General features: G+C 40.0%; 1 protein-coding gene across 2 annotated transcripts in view; it reads right to left on the bottom strand.

Moving 5' to 3' along the window:
* Positions 1-17821, bottom strand: part of LOC133606950 (prickle-like protein 1) — an 80693-nt gene that overhangs the window by 19841 nt on the left and 43031 nt on the right. The window contains exons 1-2 of one of the 2 annotated variants that reach the window (XM_061961430.1): positions 13711-13852; positions 676-873 (exon numbers count right to left, since the gene is read on the bottom strand). In XM_061961430.1, the coding sequence (XP_061817414.1) occupies positions 676-873; positions 13711-13725 (213 nt within the window). In that variant the 5' untranslated portion in view covers positions 13726-13852. Of the gene's footprint in view, positions 1-675; positions 874-13710; positions 13853-17821 lie in introns of those variants that run through there. The other variant, XM_061961431.1, reaches the window with a different exon arrangement.

Below are 17821 nucleotides of genomic sequence, written 5' to 3'. Positions count from 1 at the left end.
CTCCCGTTGTATCCACAGTGCGGTTCACAGGAATATCAAAAGTCAGTGGAACCTCGTCCATGTTGATAATGTTCTCTGGCCGGATCTTTTTTTCAGCTATCTTGTTTTTACAATATGCACGGAAAGTAGCCAGCTTTTCTTGAAAGTCTTTAGGCAGTTGCTGTGAAATAGTAGTCCGTGTGCGGATGGAGAGATTGCGTCTTGGAAACCTGTCGCTTGGTAGGAGCCATTTTGTGGTCTTTACAGATGTAAACACACAAAGGAAATGAAACGTAATATCCGCGCGCTTCTTCTTCTTCTACGTGGGCGGGTGGTTGCTTACAGTAGAAGAAGAAGCGCTTCCTCTTCTATGGGGGCGGGTGCTTACCTTGGCGGTTGCTTGCGTAGAAGAAGAAGCACTTCCTCTTCTACGGGGAAAAAAGATGGCGGCTGTTTACCGTAGTTGCGAGACCGAAACTTTATGAAAATGAATCTTAATATTAATCCATATATAAAGCGCACCGGGTTATAAGCCGCACTGTCAGCTTTTGAGTAAATTTGTGGTTTTTAGGTGCGGCTAATAGTGCGGAAAATACGGTACACTCACTGTTACAAGTGGCCCTCTGAGGGCAACCATAACTGCAATGTGGCCCTCAATAAAAAATGAGTTTTGAGTATTTAGTGTCCAGGCCTCACCTGCTCAGGCCTAAGTCCCGGTGGCACCCAAGCATACTCTTCCAACGCACAACCGGAGTCGTCGTCCGAGGTGGAGCTCCTCTGGAAGCTCATGGACACCTTGCCCGTCTTGCCCCCAGGGATGGCCTCCATCTCTTGGCCTCGATGCGACGGGCGCTCCCCTCGTTCACCGCGCTCCAGGTTCATCATGTGCGGGCGCTGCGGACAGAAAAGAAAACATAAGTCCTTTGATGCTTGATGAAAATGCATCCGTTGCACTTAAGAGGCACTTAAGAGGACGTGTGGCGGAAAAATCCAACCAGGCTTTTCCATTAAAGCTACAAGATTTGGATTACACTGTAAATGATGCCTTTTTGTAGAGTCTCATTTTCAGGACATCTGAAGTACGTTCTTTGAATTTACACCGCGTGCTTGGACAAACCGATGCATCTGTTTGCAGGGTGCGTAAGACCACATTTAATCTTGGATGACTTTCCTGTCACTCTAAACATGCATAAAGACATCAATAATGCATGAGTCGCATTGACTGTATGCAATCACACGAATAGGGTCGTCGTCTTATCTGTCGCAGTCCTAATAGTCCTGATAGAGGTGCTTTGGTCTCAGGGGGGTGTCGAAAAAAGTGACTTGTGACTTTCACGTGCAAATCTGGACCAGAACAGAACTTGTTTGGCGGCAAACAAGAACGTTTCATACAAGCTCTGCAAAGGCCACGTAGGTGTGATCTTTAAACATGCATGAGGGCGGCACTATCAGCGTCATTACGATCTGGATGGCTTCTATTGGCAAAACAATAGGCTGGTACTCAGAGGTGGGTAGTAACGCGCTACATTTACGCCGTTACATCTACTTGAGTAACTTTTGGGATAAATTGTACTTCTAAGAGTAGTTTTAATGCAACATACTTTTGCTTTTACTTAAGTATATTTATAGAGAAGGAACGCTACTTTTACTGCGCTACTTTTATCTACATTCAGCTCGCTACTCGCTACTAATTTTGATCGATCTGTTAATGCACGCTTTGTTTGTCTGTCAGACAGACCTTCAAAGTGCCTGCCTTACTGGTGACGTTTCACTTCGTTCCACCAATCAGATGCAGTCACTGGTGACGTTGGACCAATCAAACAGAGCCAGGCGGTCACATGACCTGACTTAAACAAGTTGAAAAACGTATTGGGGTGTTACCATTTAGTGGTCAATTGTACGGAATATGTACTGTACTGTGCAATCTAAGAATAAAAGTTCCAATCAATCAATCAAAAGTGTGAAGGAAAAAAGATACTTGTTTTATTTCAACCGTACCGTCAAAAGCCTCAAGACTGACCGCACATGAGGACGTTCCTGTCAAAACAAGAGTCTCCGAAAGCCAGCATAAACAAGCTAGCAAGCTACGGAGTTTGCCGCCAATGTATTTCTTGCAAAGTGTATAAAAACGAATATGGAAGCTGGACAAATAGGATGCCAAAAACCCACCACTTTCATGTGGTATTAGACAGAAAGGAGGAACTTTTCTTCTCCTCCATTTGAAAACGTGGACGTTATCATCACGACTGTCTGATTACAATCAACGCAAGTCATCAGAATCAGGTAATACACCAACTTATATTCTTGTCTTCATGAAAGAAAGGAATCTATATGTGTTAAACATGCATGTATATTCATTAAAACACCTTTAACATGTAAACAAAAACAGCAAAATAAATACTTATAAATTATATACTGTATATATCAATGTATATGTATGTATGTATGTATATATATATATATATATATATATATATATATATATATATGATATGAGTGTGTATGTTACTCATCAGTTACTCAGTACTTGAGTAGTTTTTTCACAACATACTTTTTACTTTTACTCAAGTAAATATTTGGGTGACTACTCCTTACTTTTACTTGAGTAATAAATCTCTAAAGTAACAGTACTCTTACTTGAGTACAATTTCTGGCTACCGTACTCTACCCACCTCTGCTGGTACTTGAGTTTAGGGCGGCAGCTATTGATTATTTTAGAAACTTAGTATCGATTAGTTTGTTGGATTATTTGAGTAATCAGGTTATATAGCCTCCACGCGTATTTTAGGGAAAATAGCTGAAATAATGTTTTTGCTTTTTTTCTAATAAATGCACATCATCAACATTGAAATTGCACTTTTAACATGTGTCTATTAATACAATTCAAATAAATCTCAACTTTTTCAATTGTTTCTATTCATCATTGAAGGCCTACACATGTTGGGTCAACTATGATGCTTGGCTGTGAATAAAAACAATTATTTGTCACCTTAAAGCCTGGGGCCCCGATTTGGCCCCCCACAATGTGGCCTGTGAAAGCCTGGAAATAATATCTGTCAATAAAGTACTTCATCTTTTCTTACTAAATGTAGACATTATTTCTATTTTGATTAAAATGACACTCAATGCATGAAATTGCATACATTTTTCCCGAAATTTAATACGATCTAATATTGCAACAAATATATAGTATATGCTGTAAAACCACCATATTTTTACGATACAAATCTGGCAACTGAACTGCCTGTTTTACAGTAATACATTGTAAAAACAACTGTAGATTTTACTGTAAAAAAAAACTTGCAGCTCAGTTGCCGATTTTTTTAATCGTAAAAATGTGGTTTTACGGCATATTACTTTTTTTGGAAAAACGGTACTAGTTTTTTAAGGTAAAATTCTGGTGATTGAGATGCTAGTTTTTTACGGTAAAAAAAACTGGGTATCGTTTTTCCATTTACAGTAATACATTGTAAAAACAACTGTAGATTTTACTGTAAAAACAGGCAGCTCAGTTGCCAGATTTTTTATCGTTAAAATGTGTTTTTACGGCATATTACTTTAAATTTGAAACACGGTATTACAGGTTTTTTTAAGGTAAAATTCTGGTGACTAAGCTGCTAAAAGAGTGTTTTTCTATTACAGTAATACATCGTAAAAACAACTGTAGATTTTACTGTAAAAAAAACTTGCAGCTCAGTTGCCGATTTTTTAATCGTAAAAATGTGGTTTTACGGCATATTACTTTTTTTGGAAAAACGGTACTAGTTTTTTAAGGTAAAATTCTGGTGATTGAGATGCTAGTTTTTTACGGTAAAAAAAAACTGTGGTACCGTTTTTCCATTTACAGTAATACATTGTAAAAACAACTGTAGATTTTACTGTAAAAAACTTGCAGCTCAGTTGCCAGAATTTTTAATCGCTAAAATGTGGTTTTACGGCATATTACTTTAAATTGGAAAAAACGGTACTACAGTTTTTTAAGGTAAAATTCTGGTGATTGAGATGTTAGTATTTACGGTAAAAAAAACAACTGTGGTACCCTTTTTCCATTTACAGTAATACATTGTAAAAGCTGTACATTTTACTGTAAAAAACTGGCAGCTCAGTTGCCAGAATGTTATCGTAAAAATGCGGTGGTTTTACAGCATATTACTTTAAATTTGAAACACGGTATTACAGGTTTTTTTAAGGTAAAATTCTGGTGACTAAGCTGCTATTTTTTTGCGGTAAAAAAAAGCCGTGGCACCGTTTTTCCATTTAATATATCGTAAAAACTGTAAATTTTACTGTAAAGAAATGGCAGTACAGTTGCCAGAATTTTATCGTAAAAATATGGTGGTTTTACAGCATATTACCGTAAATTGGAAACACGGTATTCGTTTTTGTAAGGTAAAATAATAATTATTTTGTTCAAATAAAAATGAATACTTAATATACATATCTGCTTGACTTATGATTGCAAAGCAAGTTCTCCATCAAATTGTACACAGTAAAAATGACTTTTGCTGTATAAAACTTCAAGTTCAGTCGCCAGAATTCTATCGTAGATAAAATCCAAACTGTGGTAGCGTTTTATCAATTTACAGTAATACACCGTAGAAACAACAACCTTTGATTTTACAGTAAAAATGAGGCAGCTCAGGCACCAGAATTTTTCCTTAAAAAAAAAACCGTAGTACCGCGTTTCCAATTCAAAATAATATGCTGTAAAACCACCATATTTTTACCATACAAATCTGGCAACTGAGCTGCCTGTTTTTTTTTACAGTAAAATCTACAGTTGATTTTACAATGTATTACTGTAAATGGAAAAACGGTACCACATTTTTTTTTACCGTAAAAACTAGCATCTCAATCACCAGAATTTTACCTTAAAAAACTGTAGTACCGTTTTACCCAAAAAAGTAATATGCTGTAAAACCAAATTTTTACGATTAAAAAATCTGGCAACTGAGCTGCAAATTTTTTTACAGTAAAATCTACAGTTGTTTTTACGATGTATTACAATAATAGAAAAACAGTCTTTTAGCAGCTTAGTCACCAGAATTTTACCTTAAAAAAACCTGTAATACCGTGTTTCAAATTTAAAGTAATATGCTGTAAAACCACCGCATTTTTACGATAAAATTCTGGCAACTGTACTGCCATTTTTTTTACAGTAAAATTTACAGTTTTTACGATGTATTAAATGAAAAAACGGTGCCACAGCTTTTTTTACCGCAAAAAAATAGCAGCTTAGTCACCAGAATTTTACCTTAAAAAAACCTGTAATACCGTGTTTCCAATTTAAAGTAATATGCCGTAAAACCACATTTTAACGATAAAAAATCTGGCAACTGAGCTGCAAGTTTTTTTTACAGTAAAATCTACAGTTGTTTTTACAATGTATTACTGTAAATGGAAAAACGGTACCACAGGTTTTTTTACTGTAAAAATTAGCATCTCAATCACCAGAATTTTACTTTAAAAAACTGCAGTACCGTTTTTCCCAAAAAAGTAATATGCTGTAAAACCAAATTTTTACGATTAAAAAATCTGGCAACTGAGCTGCAAATTTTTTTTACAGTAAAATCTACAGTTGTTTTTATGATGTATTACTATAAATAGAAAAACTGTCTTTTTTTTACCGCAAAAAACTGGCAGCTCAGTCACCAAAATTTTACCTTACAAAAACGAATACCGTGTTTCCAATTTACGGTAATATGCTGTAAAACCACCATATTTTTACGATAAAATTCTGGCAACTGTACTGCCATTTCTTTACAGTAAAATTTACAGTTTTTACGATATATTAAATGGAAAAACGGTGCCACGGCTTTTTTTTACCGCAAAAAAATAGCAGCTTAGTCACCAGAATTTTACCTTAAAAAACTGTAGTACCGTTTTTTCCAATTTAAAGTAATATGCCGTAAAACCACATTTTAGCGATTAAAAATTCTGGCAACTGAGCTGCAAGTTTTTTACAGTAAAATCTACAGTTGTTTTTACAATGTATTACTGTAAATGGAAAAACGGTACCACAGTTGTTTTTTTACCGTAAAAAACTAGCATCTCAATCACCAGAATTTTAGCTTAAAAAAACCTGTAATACAGTGTTTCCAATTTAAAGTAATATGCCGTAAAACCACATTTTAATGATAAAAAATCTGGCAACTGAGCTGCAAGTTTTTTACAGTAAAATCTACAGTTGTTTTTACAATGTATTACTGTAAATGGAAAAACGATACCCAGTTTTTTTTACCGTAAAAAACTAGCATCTCAATCACCAGAATTTTACCTTAAAAAACTAGTACCGTTTTTCCAAAAAAAGTGATATGCCGTAAAACAACATTTTTACGATAAAAAATCTGGCAACTAAGCTGCAAATTTTTTTACAGTAAAATCTACAGTTGTTTTTACGATGTATTACTGTAATAGAAAAACACTCTTTTAGCAGCTTAGTCACCAGAATTTTTTTTAAAAACCTGTAATACCGTGTTTCAAATTTAAAGTTGTATGCTGTAAAACCACCGCATTTTTATGATAAAATTCTGGCAACTGTACTGCCAGTTTTTTTTACAGTAAAATTTACAGTTTTTACGATGTATTAAATGTAAAAACGGTGCCACAGCTTTTTTTTTACCGCAAAAAAATAGCAGCTTAGTCACCAGAATTTTACCTTAAAAAACTGTAGTAAAAGAAGTACCGTATTTTCCGGACTATAAGGCGCACCGGATTATAAGGCGCACCTTCAATGAATGGCCTATTTTAAAACTTTGTTCATATATAAGGCGCACCGCATTATAAGGCGCATAGAATAGACGCTACAGTAGAGGCTGGGGTTGTGAGACCTGTTGTGGCTCAATATTAGTCCATATATAAGGCGCACCGGATTATAAGGCGCACTGTCAGCTTTTGAGAAAATTGGAGGTTTTTCGGTGCGCCTTATAGTGCGGAAAATACGGTATTTTCTGACTTTTTTTTGTAATATGCCGTAAAAACACATTTTTACGATTAAAAAAATCTGGCAACTGAGCTGCAAGTTTTTTTTTACAGTAAAATCTACAGTTGTTTTTATGATGTATTACTATAATAGAAAAACACTCTTTTAGCAGCTTAGTCACCAGAGTTTTACCTTAAAAAAACCTGTAATATCGTGTTTCAAATTTAAAGTAATATGCTGTAAAATCACCACATTTTTACGATAAAATTCTGGCAACTGTACTACCAGTTTTTTTTACAGTAAAATTTACAATTTTTACGATGTATTAAATGGAAAAACGGTGCCACATTTTTTTTACCGCAAAAAAATAGCAGCTTAGTCACCAGAATTTTAGCTTAAAAAAACCTGTAATACAGTGTTTCCAATTTAAAGTAATATGCCGTAAAACCACATTTTAACGATAAAAAATCTGGCAACTGAGCTGCAAGTTTTTTTTTACAGTAAAATCTACAGTTGTTTTTACAATGTATTACTGTAAATGGAAAAACGATACCCAGTTTTTTTTACCGTAAAAAACTAGCATCTCAATCACCAGAATTTTACCTTAAAAAACTAGTACCGTTTTTCCAAAAAAAGTAATATGCCGTAAAACCACATTTTTACGATTAAAAAAATCTGGCAACTGAGCTGCAAGTTTTTTTTACAGTAAAATCTACAGTTGTTTTTATGATGTATTACTATAATAGAAAAACAGTCTTTTAGCAGCTTAGTCACCAGAATTTGACCTTAAAAAAAACTGTAGTACCGTGTTTCCAGTTTAAAGTAATATGCAGTAAAACCACCACATTTTTACGATAAAATTCTGGCAAGTTTTTTACTGTGAAAAAAAAGGGGTCGTTTTATTTTTTCAATTTGCAGTAAAATGCTATAAAACAGCGCAATATTTACGGTAAAATTCTGGGGAATTGAACTGCCAGTGTTTTTCTATTCTAAAATGTCAAGGTTTTTTTCTTTCTTTCACGGTGTATGTAAAAAAATGAAATATAAAATACAAAAACAATTGTCCATCAATATCATGATACTTTATTATTCATGCATTATTCACTGTGACCCCTCAATGGAAACAAGTTTGACACCCCTGCCTTAAAGTATGAGAACTCCCCCAATTAGCATACAGAAAGCCCAGGGCCTCAAAACATGACATTTGCACATTCAAAATGCTGTTAAAGACCAAAGCAAAGCTCCTGTCACGAGACAAAGGAGTATTTGAATGTCGCTTTGTTCTTCTGTGACTAATTCATCAGCTTTTATGGCTGGATAGATAATGTTATCTTTTTGGAGATATGTTATATTTTCAGCTGCTCCACGTAACCCAGTTAGGAGCAGCCTGATTAGATTGAAGTCTTTATTTGGTGGCTCTCCATCAATGACACTTTTTCGCTGCAGTAACGACTTGTATTTGAAGTGTTGCACGAGGAGAAACCATAGCAAATATACCAGACCTGGACAAAATACGGCCCTTTAACATTTTCCTTCTACATCATTTTTTTACACCTTTAACATCAAGCAGTTTTAAATGCAGCCAGCCCGAAACGTGTGTGTCACAAACAGATTTTGACGTGATAATGTATCATATTGTAGGTGTTTATTACACTTGCCATTCATATTCTGCTGTGTGTTACAATTCTGTTGTGTTTTGCTTGATTGTAAAAGATACACAACTATGGAGGAGCGACGTTCATAAGTTGTTGATATTCAGTGTTTTATTGTTCATAGTTAACATTGTAAATACCACTTTCTTTATTTTCATGTACAAACCCCGTTTCCATGTGAGTTGGGAAATTGTGTTAGATGTAAATATAAACGGAATACAATGATTTGCAAATCCTTTTCAAGCCATATTCAGTTGAATATGCTACAAAGACAACATATTTCATGTTCAAACTCATAAACTTTATTTTTTTGAATTTCATGGCTGCAACACGTGCCAAAGTAGTTGGGAAAGGGCATGTTCACCACTGTGTTACATGGCCTTTCCTTTTAACAACACTCTGTAAACGTTTGGGAACTGAGGAGACACATTTTTTAAATTCTTTCCCATTCTTGCTTGATGTACAGCTTAAGTTGTTCAACAGTCCGGGGGTCTTGTTGTGCTATTTTAGGCTTCACATTTTCAATGGGAGACAGGTCTGGACTACAGGCAGGCCAGTCTAGTACCCGCACTCTTTTACTAAGAAGCCACGTTGATGTAACACGTGGCTTGGCATTGTCTTGCTGAAATAAGAAGGGGCGTCCATGGTAACGTTGCTTGGATGGCAACATATGTTGCTCCAAAACCTGTATGTACCTTTCAGCATTAATGGTGCCTTCACAGATGTGTAAGTTACCCATGTCTTGGGCACTAATACACCCCCATACCATCACACATGCTGCCTTTTACACTTTGCGCTTATAACAATCCGGATGGTTCTTTTCCTCTTTGGTCCGGAGGACACGACGTCCACAGTTTCCAAAAACAATTTGAAATGTGGACTCGTCAGACCACGGAACACTTTTCCACTTTGTATCAGTCCATCTTAGATGAGCTCAGGCCCAGCGAAGCCGACGGCGTTTCTGGGTGTTGTTGATAAACGGTTTTCGCCTTGCATAGGAGAGTTTTAACTTGCACTTACAGATGTAGCGACCAACTGTAGTTACTGACAGTGGGTTTCTGAAGTGTTCCTGAGTCCATGTGGTGATATCCTTTACACACTGATGTCGCTTGTTGATGCAGTACAGCCTGAGGGATGGAAGGTCACGGGCTTAGCTGCTTACGTGCAGTGATTTCTCCACATTCTCTGAACCCTTTGATGATGTTACGGAGCGTAGATGGTGAAATCCCTAAATTCCTTGCAATAGCTGGTTGAGAAAGGTTTTTCTTAAACTGTTCAACAATTTGCTCACGCATTTGTTGACAAAGTGGTGACCCTCGCTCCATCCTTGTTTGTGAATGACTGAGCATTTCATGGAATCTACTTTTATACCCAATCATGGCACCCACCTGTTCCCAATTAGCCTGTTCACCTGTGGGATGTTCCAAATAAGTGTTTGATGAGCATTCCTCAACTTTATCAGTATTTATTGCCACCTTTCCCAACTTCTTTGTCACGTGTTGCTGCCATCAAATTCTAAAGTTAATGATTATTTGCAACAACAAAAAAAAGAAAAGTTTATCAGTTTGAACAAATCATTGTATTCCGTTTATATTTACATCTAACACAATTTCCCAACTCATATGGAAACGGGGGTTTGTACATTCTGGGTGTCCCATTCAGTAAAAAAAACTGTAAAATTCCATTCCGTTTTTTTTTTTTTTTTGAGGTGGTCTGTCATGACGTTTTTAGAACTCTATCGGACTTTTGGTGTTAGTGTTCCTGGGGGGGAAAAAAGAGACCCAAACACTGTACAACGGGTTTTTACAGCTAAGTGTGTACATATGATTTATACACACATAGGGATGTCCCGATCCGATATTTGGATCGGATCGGCTGCCGATATTTGCCAAAAATTGCGTATCGGCAAGACATGGGAAAATGCCGATCCAGATCCAGTTTAAAAAAAACTCCGGTCTGTGTTTTCCAACGCACCGATTTAAATAATACATTCCACTTTTCTGCTGCTCCCTAATTTCTGTTCCGCATTTTCCAGCACACCTTCAACACATCCACAATTCTCACGCAGTTGCTTTTAGCTGCTGGCATTACACGACAGGTTCTTCTCACTCTTTCCTGTGTCTCCCTCTCACAGACAGCAAGTGCACCTTCTTACACACGTCACATACTGTCACGACATACGTCACATACGTATACGTCCTCTCCCAGCAGAGAGGTAGCAGCATGGCTAACGTTAGCTGTGATGCTAGCGCAGCCGCTAAGGTGCGCGCCTGCTCAAGCGTCCTCTGCGCACGGCAAATCTATGCCACGCACAAAATCAAATAAAAAAATAAGCGCATAACAATTTTCGACACACGGACACGACAGAGAAAACAGTTTTCGTCATCATTGTTCAAATATTGTGACGTCTGTCGAGACGCTTATCTCCATTCGGTGCCACACGTCCACACCATCAAAATGCCGAGGCAAACATTTCCACATCAACACCGTATGAAAAAATTAGTGATTTTTTTAGTTGTGATTTCCTTCTCTGCATGAAAGTTTAAAAGTAGCATATATTAATGCAGTATGAAGAAGAATGTTTTAATGTAGACATGCAAGCCTTGAAAGAAGATTTTGAAAATCGAGACTACCGTATTTTCCGCACCATAAGGCGCCCTGGGTTATAAGCCGCGCCTTCAATGAACGGCATATTTCAAAACTTTGTCCACCTATAAGCCGCCCCGTGTTATAAGCCGCATCTAACTGCGCTAAAGGAATGTCAAAAAAACAGTCAGATAGGTCAGTCAAACTTTAATAATATATTAAAAACCAGCGTGATGTGGGCGCGCATGGAGTCGTATATCAACATGGACGGAGCTGCGTGAAAAAAGCCACCCGGCCTCTTCGCGTAAACTTACCTTAACCACTCGCTCATCTTTTCTTCATCCATCCATCCCTTCGAGTTAGCTTTTATGATGACGCCGGCTGGAAAGGTCTCTTTTGGCAAGGTCTTCCTTTTGAATATCACCATGGGTGGAAGTTTCTGGCCATTAGCATGGCAAGCTAGAACCACAGTGAAGGATGACTTCTCATTCCCTGTGGTGCGAATATTCACCGTACGTGCTCCCGTTGTATCCACAGTGCGGTTCACAGGAATATCAAAAGTCAGTGGAACCTCGTCCATGTTGATAATGTTCTCTGGCCGGATCTTTTTTTCAGCTATCTTGTTTTTACAATATGCACGGAAAGTAGCCAGCTTTTCTTGAAAGTCTTTAGGCAGTTGCTGTGAAATAGTAGTCCGTGTGCGGATGGAGAGATTGCGTCTTTTCATGAACCGGAAACCTGTCGCTTAGTAGGAGCCATTTTGTGGTCTTTACAGATGTAAACACACAAAGGAAATGAAACGTAATATCCGCGCGCTTCTTCTTCTTCTTCTACGCGGGCGGGTGGTTGCTTACAGTAGAAGAAGAAGCGCTTCCTGTTCTATGGGGGCGGGTGCTTACCTTGGCGGTTGCTTGCGTAGAAGAAGAAGCACTTCCTCTTCTACGGGGAAAAAAGATGGCGGCTGTTTACCGTAGTTGCGAGACCGAAACTTTATGAAAATGAATCTTAATATTAATCCATATATAAAGCGCACCGGGTTATAAGCCGCACTGTCAGCTTTTGAGTAAATTTGTGGTTTTTAGGTGCGGCTAATAGTGCGGAAAATACGGTACATTTCCTGCAAATGGGTGCATTTCTACCCTATATTTTAACTTTAGATTTATTCTCATATCAAACTCTTTTGGCTGTCTTTTTGACACTTACATCCACACCCTGGATTATAAATACTGTAAATAATACAATGTGATTATCTTGTGTGATGACTGTATTATGATGATAGTATATATCTGATAGTATATATCTGTATCATGAATCAATTTAAGTGGACCCCGACTTAAACAAGTGTAAAAACTTATTGGGGTGTTACCATTTAGTGGTCAATTGTACGGAATATGTACTTCACTGTGCAACCTACTAATAAAAGTCTCAATCAATCAATCAAAACACATAGAATCATCATACTGCTGTGATTATATGCATCAAGTGTTCATTCAAGGCTAAGGCAAAATATGGAGATATATATTGTGTATCGCAATATGGCCTTAAAATATCGCGATATTAAAAAAAGGCCATATCGCCCAGCCCTAGTTCAATGATGCCATTTCTGTTTGTCATGTATCATTTTGTCTATTTTGTGTTTATCCTTGAATAAACAGGTCAGTTTCTTGTTACCAACCATTGTGTATTATTCAAACTCCCCTAATTCAGCTGGCTAGTTGTTATCAAGAGTACTAAAACCCTTTTCAACATGATTCTGACAACTAAGTAGGCTAAATAACTTTAAACTTTAATACATGCTCGGACAGGCCAGTATCGGTCAGTATCGGTATCGGATCGGAAATGCAAAAACAATATCGGTATCGTATCGGATGTGCAAAAACCTGGATCGGGACATCCCTATACACACATACACATTGGCACCCCAGACACATTTGTTTCTCTCAATGTGGCCCCCCGAGTCAAAATATTTGCTCAGCTCTGAAATATTCTCAACAAATCATGTCAAAAAACCTTCTAAACAAAACTTTATATCCATGTTTTGATATTAAAAAAAATCTCTTAAACTTGAGTGACTTTCCCAAGCCCTGCATCCTTCTCCTCCCCCCCAAAAAATGTCTTTGTGGAAAACAACAACAACTTAGTCCTAAATGCAGGCAGCAGGGGGGACGTGAGAGAGGGAAGGCTTTTAATCGTGCATCTACAGAGCAGGAACATGTAAACACGGGCCAGATGTAACCGACTAACGGTTGACCGCGTGCTCCTCCCCCGCCTCAATCACACTTTTCAGGGGGTTTCTCCTTCACCGCAAGCAGGAATTAGTACATTATTCTCATTTACTTTCAAAAAAAGCATTGAGATATGAGCTAGTGTGTACAACTCAGCATTAGATTTCACTTTTATAGCTTAAAAAAAAAAGAAGCAAATGCTCCCAGGCGGTTTAAATAGCAGAGTTCAAAGGCCGAGGTCATCTCTCTCTCACTGGTGAAGTGTTATTTCAGGGCCAAATGGGTCGGGACACTTAACACAGCCGGAGCGAGGCCACATAAACACACTTCCATTCACAGCTCTTACCTCCAGGAAAAGCATCTTTCTGTCCGCGTTCACTCAACAAACTACATATCTTCTTCTCTGATCACTTCCAGCTTCTTCAACTCCTCCTCTCTTCCCTCCCCGTCTTAAAGGTTAAGGAGGCATCCTTGAGAAGGTCCGAGCGAGGTGGCGTCTCTATCTGGAGTGTGTGTGTGTGTGTGTGTGCGTGAGAGTGTAGGCAAGTCTGCTCGTCTGGCCCCGCCCTCATTCCGGCCTTCGCCAGCAAATAGCCTGCCACTGCGTTCCAATCACACACGCCCCCACACACGAGTGCCAGATGATACGTCCACTCTGATTTTTTGTTTAGAAGTCTCCCCAATCTATCTCCTATCACAGGTTATTGCATGCTAGACTTAGATTGAATCCCACCTAACCTTATCCGTGTCCACACACAACAATGCCACCGTTTAAGACGCGACCTAGTACCATCATTTTTGTTTAGTACAGTAGCATCGCTAACCCAACAAGAGACTCCTCCCAATAGCTCCACCCACTCGGCAGATGACTTTATGAATTTCTTTGATAAGAAAATTTAACTAATTTCACTGGATCGGTTCGCAGCCGAGTGTGAAGCGACTGGGATGGGAATCAGCACCTCCAAGTCCGAGTCCATGGTTCTCTCCCGGAAAAGGGTGGAGTGCCATCTCCGGGTTGGGGAGGAGATCTTGCCCCAAGTGGAGGAGTTCAAGTACCTCGGAGTCTTGTTCACGAGTGGGGGAAGAGTGGATCGTGAGATCGACAGGCGGATCGGTGCGGCGTCTTCAGTAATGCGGACGCTGTATCGATCCGTTGTGGTGAAGAAGGAGCTGAGCCGGAAGGCAAAGCTCTCGATTTACCGGTTGATCTACGTTCCCATCCTCACCTATGGTCATGAGCTTTGGGTCATGACCGAAAGGACAAGATCACGGGTACAAGCGGCCGAAATGAGTTTCCTCCGCCGAGTGGCGGGGCTCTCCCTTAGAGATAGGGTGAGAAGCTCTGCCATTCGGGGGGAGCTCAAAGTAAAGCCGCTGCTCCTCCACATGGAGAGGAGCCAGATGAGGTGGTTCGGGCATCTGGTCAGGATGCCACCCGAACGCCTCCCTAGGAAGGTGTTTCGAGCACGTCCGACCGGTAGGAGGCCACGGGGAAGACCCAGGACACGCTGGGAAGACTATCTCTCCCGGCTGGCCTGGGAACGCCTCAGGATCCCCCGGGAGGAGCTGGACGAAGTGGCTGGGGAGAGGGAAGTCTGGGCTTCCCTGCTTAGGCTGCTGCCCCCGCGACCCGACCTCGGATAAGCGGAAGAAGATGGATGGATGGATGGATGGATGGAAGAAAATTTAACTCATTAGAAAGGAGATTAAAGAATGCGTCCCAGCTACAACTGGTTTCTATTAACACAGATACCATCCATCCATCCATCTTCTTCCGCTTATCCGAGGTCGGGTCGCGGGGGCAGCAGCCTAAGCAGGGAAGCCCAGACTTCCCTCTCCCCAGCCACTTGGTCCAGCTCCTCCCGGGGGATCCCGAGGCGTTCCCAGGCCAGCCGGGAGACATAGTCTACCCAACGTGTCCTGGGTCTTCCCCGTGGCCTCCTACCGGTCGGACGTGCCCTAAACACCTCCCTAGGGAGGCGTTCGGGTGGCATCCTGACCAGATGCCCGAACCACCTCATCTGGCTCCTCTCCATGTGGAGGAGCAGCGGCTTTACTTTGAGCTCCCCCCGGATGACAGAGCTTCTCACCCTATCTCTAAGGGAGAGACCCACCACTCGGCGGAGGAAACTCATTTGGGCCGCTTGTACCCGTACCCGCTAATAGTGCGGAAAATACGGTACTTAGATTTCAGTTTTTGCAGTGTAGTCCGGAAAATACAATATGCTTTACAGAATGTGCAAAAAAAAAAAGTTGAGGTGGTTGGTGTCAAGGGTCACTCGGTCGTTTATGGGGGGAGAACGTCTCAGAAAATGTCCGCCCTGAGGTGTCTTGTTCGGACATAGTCGCAATCGTCTGTCATCGTGAAGGCCTTGAAAATCATTGAAGACGCTCCGTCGTGAAAAATGAGTTTACTCAATTGTGCGACGGACAAAGACACCCCCCCCCCCCCCCCCCCCCGCCTCCCCCCCACCCCCAGACAAAGTGACTTAACAGAGGGGACGGCGAAGGACTGTTTGTCACATGCCAAATTAGTGGCTACAAATGAGAAATGGCTGGCTTGGCTAACTCGCTTAAGAGGAGGGAGACGCGGGGGAAGAGCTATGTCTTCTTTCCTGGCGATGCATATTTGAAACGGGGAGGGAACGACTGTTTGGAATACAAAAAAGAGGAGCCTTTGTGTTCCTTTGCAAAAAGCACTTTGCTTGTATGCTCACATGCAACACTTCCTTCTCTTATATTGTGCATGGTGAAATCATTTCAAGGGGTCATATTATGGTTTGTTGCGACAAAACCCAAAACCAGTGAAGTTGTCACGTTGTGTAAATGGTCAATAAAAACAGAATACAATGATTTGCAAATCCTTGTATTCAATTGAATAGACTGCAAAGACAAGATATTTTTCCACTTTGTATCAGTCCATCTTAGATGAGCTCGGGCCCAGCGAAGCCGGCGGCGTTTCTGGGTGTTGTTGATAAATGGCTTTCGCTTTGCATGGTAGAGTTTTAACTTGCATTTACATATGTAGAGACTAGAGATGTCCGATAATGGCTTATTTGCCGATATCCGATATTGTCCAACTCTTAATTACCGTATTTTCCGCACTATTAGCCGCACCTAAAAACCACAAATTTACTCAAAAGCTGACACTGCGGCTTTTAACCCGGTGCGCTTTATATATGGATTAATATTAAGATTCATTTTCATAAAGTTTCGGTCTCGCAACTTCGGTAAACAGCCGCCATCTTTTTTCCCGGTAGAACAGGAAGCGCTTCTTCTTCTACGCAAGCAACCGCCAAGGTAAGCACCCGCCCCCATAGAACAGGAAGCGCTTCTTCTTCTACTGTAAGCAACCACCCGCCCGCGTAGAAGAAGAAAAAGCGCGCGGATATCACCGTACGTTTCATTTCCTTTGTGTGTTTACATCTGTAAAGACCACAAAATGGCTCCTACTAAGCGTCAGGGATCCGGTTCATGAAAAGACGCAATCTCTCCATCCGCACACGGATTACTATTTCACAGCAACTGATATTCCTGTGAACCGCACTGTGGATACAACGGGAGCACGTACGGTGAATATTCGCACCACAGGGAATGAGAAGTCATCCTTCACTGTGGTTCTAGCTTGCCATGCTAATGGCCAGAAACTTCCACCCATGGTGATATTCAAAAGGAAGACCTTGCCAAAAGAGACCTTTCCAGCCGGCGTCATCATAAAAGCTAACTCGAAGGGATGGATGAAGAAAAGATGAGCGAGTGGTTAAGGTAAGTTTAAGTTTACGCGAAGAGGCCGGGTGGCTTTTTTCACACAGCTCCGTCTATGTTGATATACGACTCCATGCGCGCCCACATCACGCTGGTTTTTAATATATTATTAAAGTTTGACTGACCTATCTGACTGTTTTTTTGACATTCCTTTAGCGCAGTTAGATGCGGCTTACAACACGGGGCGGCTTATAGGTGGACAAAGTTTTGAAATATGCCGTTCATTGAAGGCGCGGCTTTTAACCCAGGGCGCCTTATGGTGCGGAAAATACGGTACCGATTCCGATATCAACCGATACCGATATATACAGGTAAAAGCCAGTAAATTAGAATATTTTGAAAAACTTGATTTATTTCAGTAATTGCATTCAAAAGGTGTAACTTGTACATTATATTTATTCATTGCACACAGACTGATGCATTCAAATGTTTATTTCATTTAATTTTGATGATTTGAAGTGGCAACAAATGAAAATCCAAAATTCCGTGTGTCACAAAATTAGAATATTGTGTAAGGGTTAAATTTTGAAGACACCTGGTGCCACAAACTAATCAGCTGATTAACTCAAAACACCTGCAAAGGGCTTTAAATGGTCTCTCAGTCCAGTTCTGAAGCCTACACAAACATGGGGAAGACTTCAGATTTGACAGCTGTCCAAAAGGCAACCATCGACACATTGCACAAGGAGGGA

The sequence above is a fragment of the Nerophis lumbriciformis genome, linkage group LG05 (assembly GCF_033978685.3).
Source record: "Nerophis lumbriciformis linkage group LG05, RoL_Nlum_v2.1, whole genome shotgun sequence".
NCBI lineage: Eukaryota > Metazoa > Chordata > Actinopteri > Syngnathiformes > Syngnathidae > Nerophis > Nerophis lumbriciformis.
Note: the sequence above shows the minus strand (reverse complement) of the source record. Positions and strands in the feature narration are given on the sequence as shown.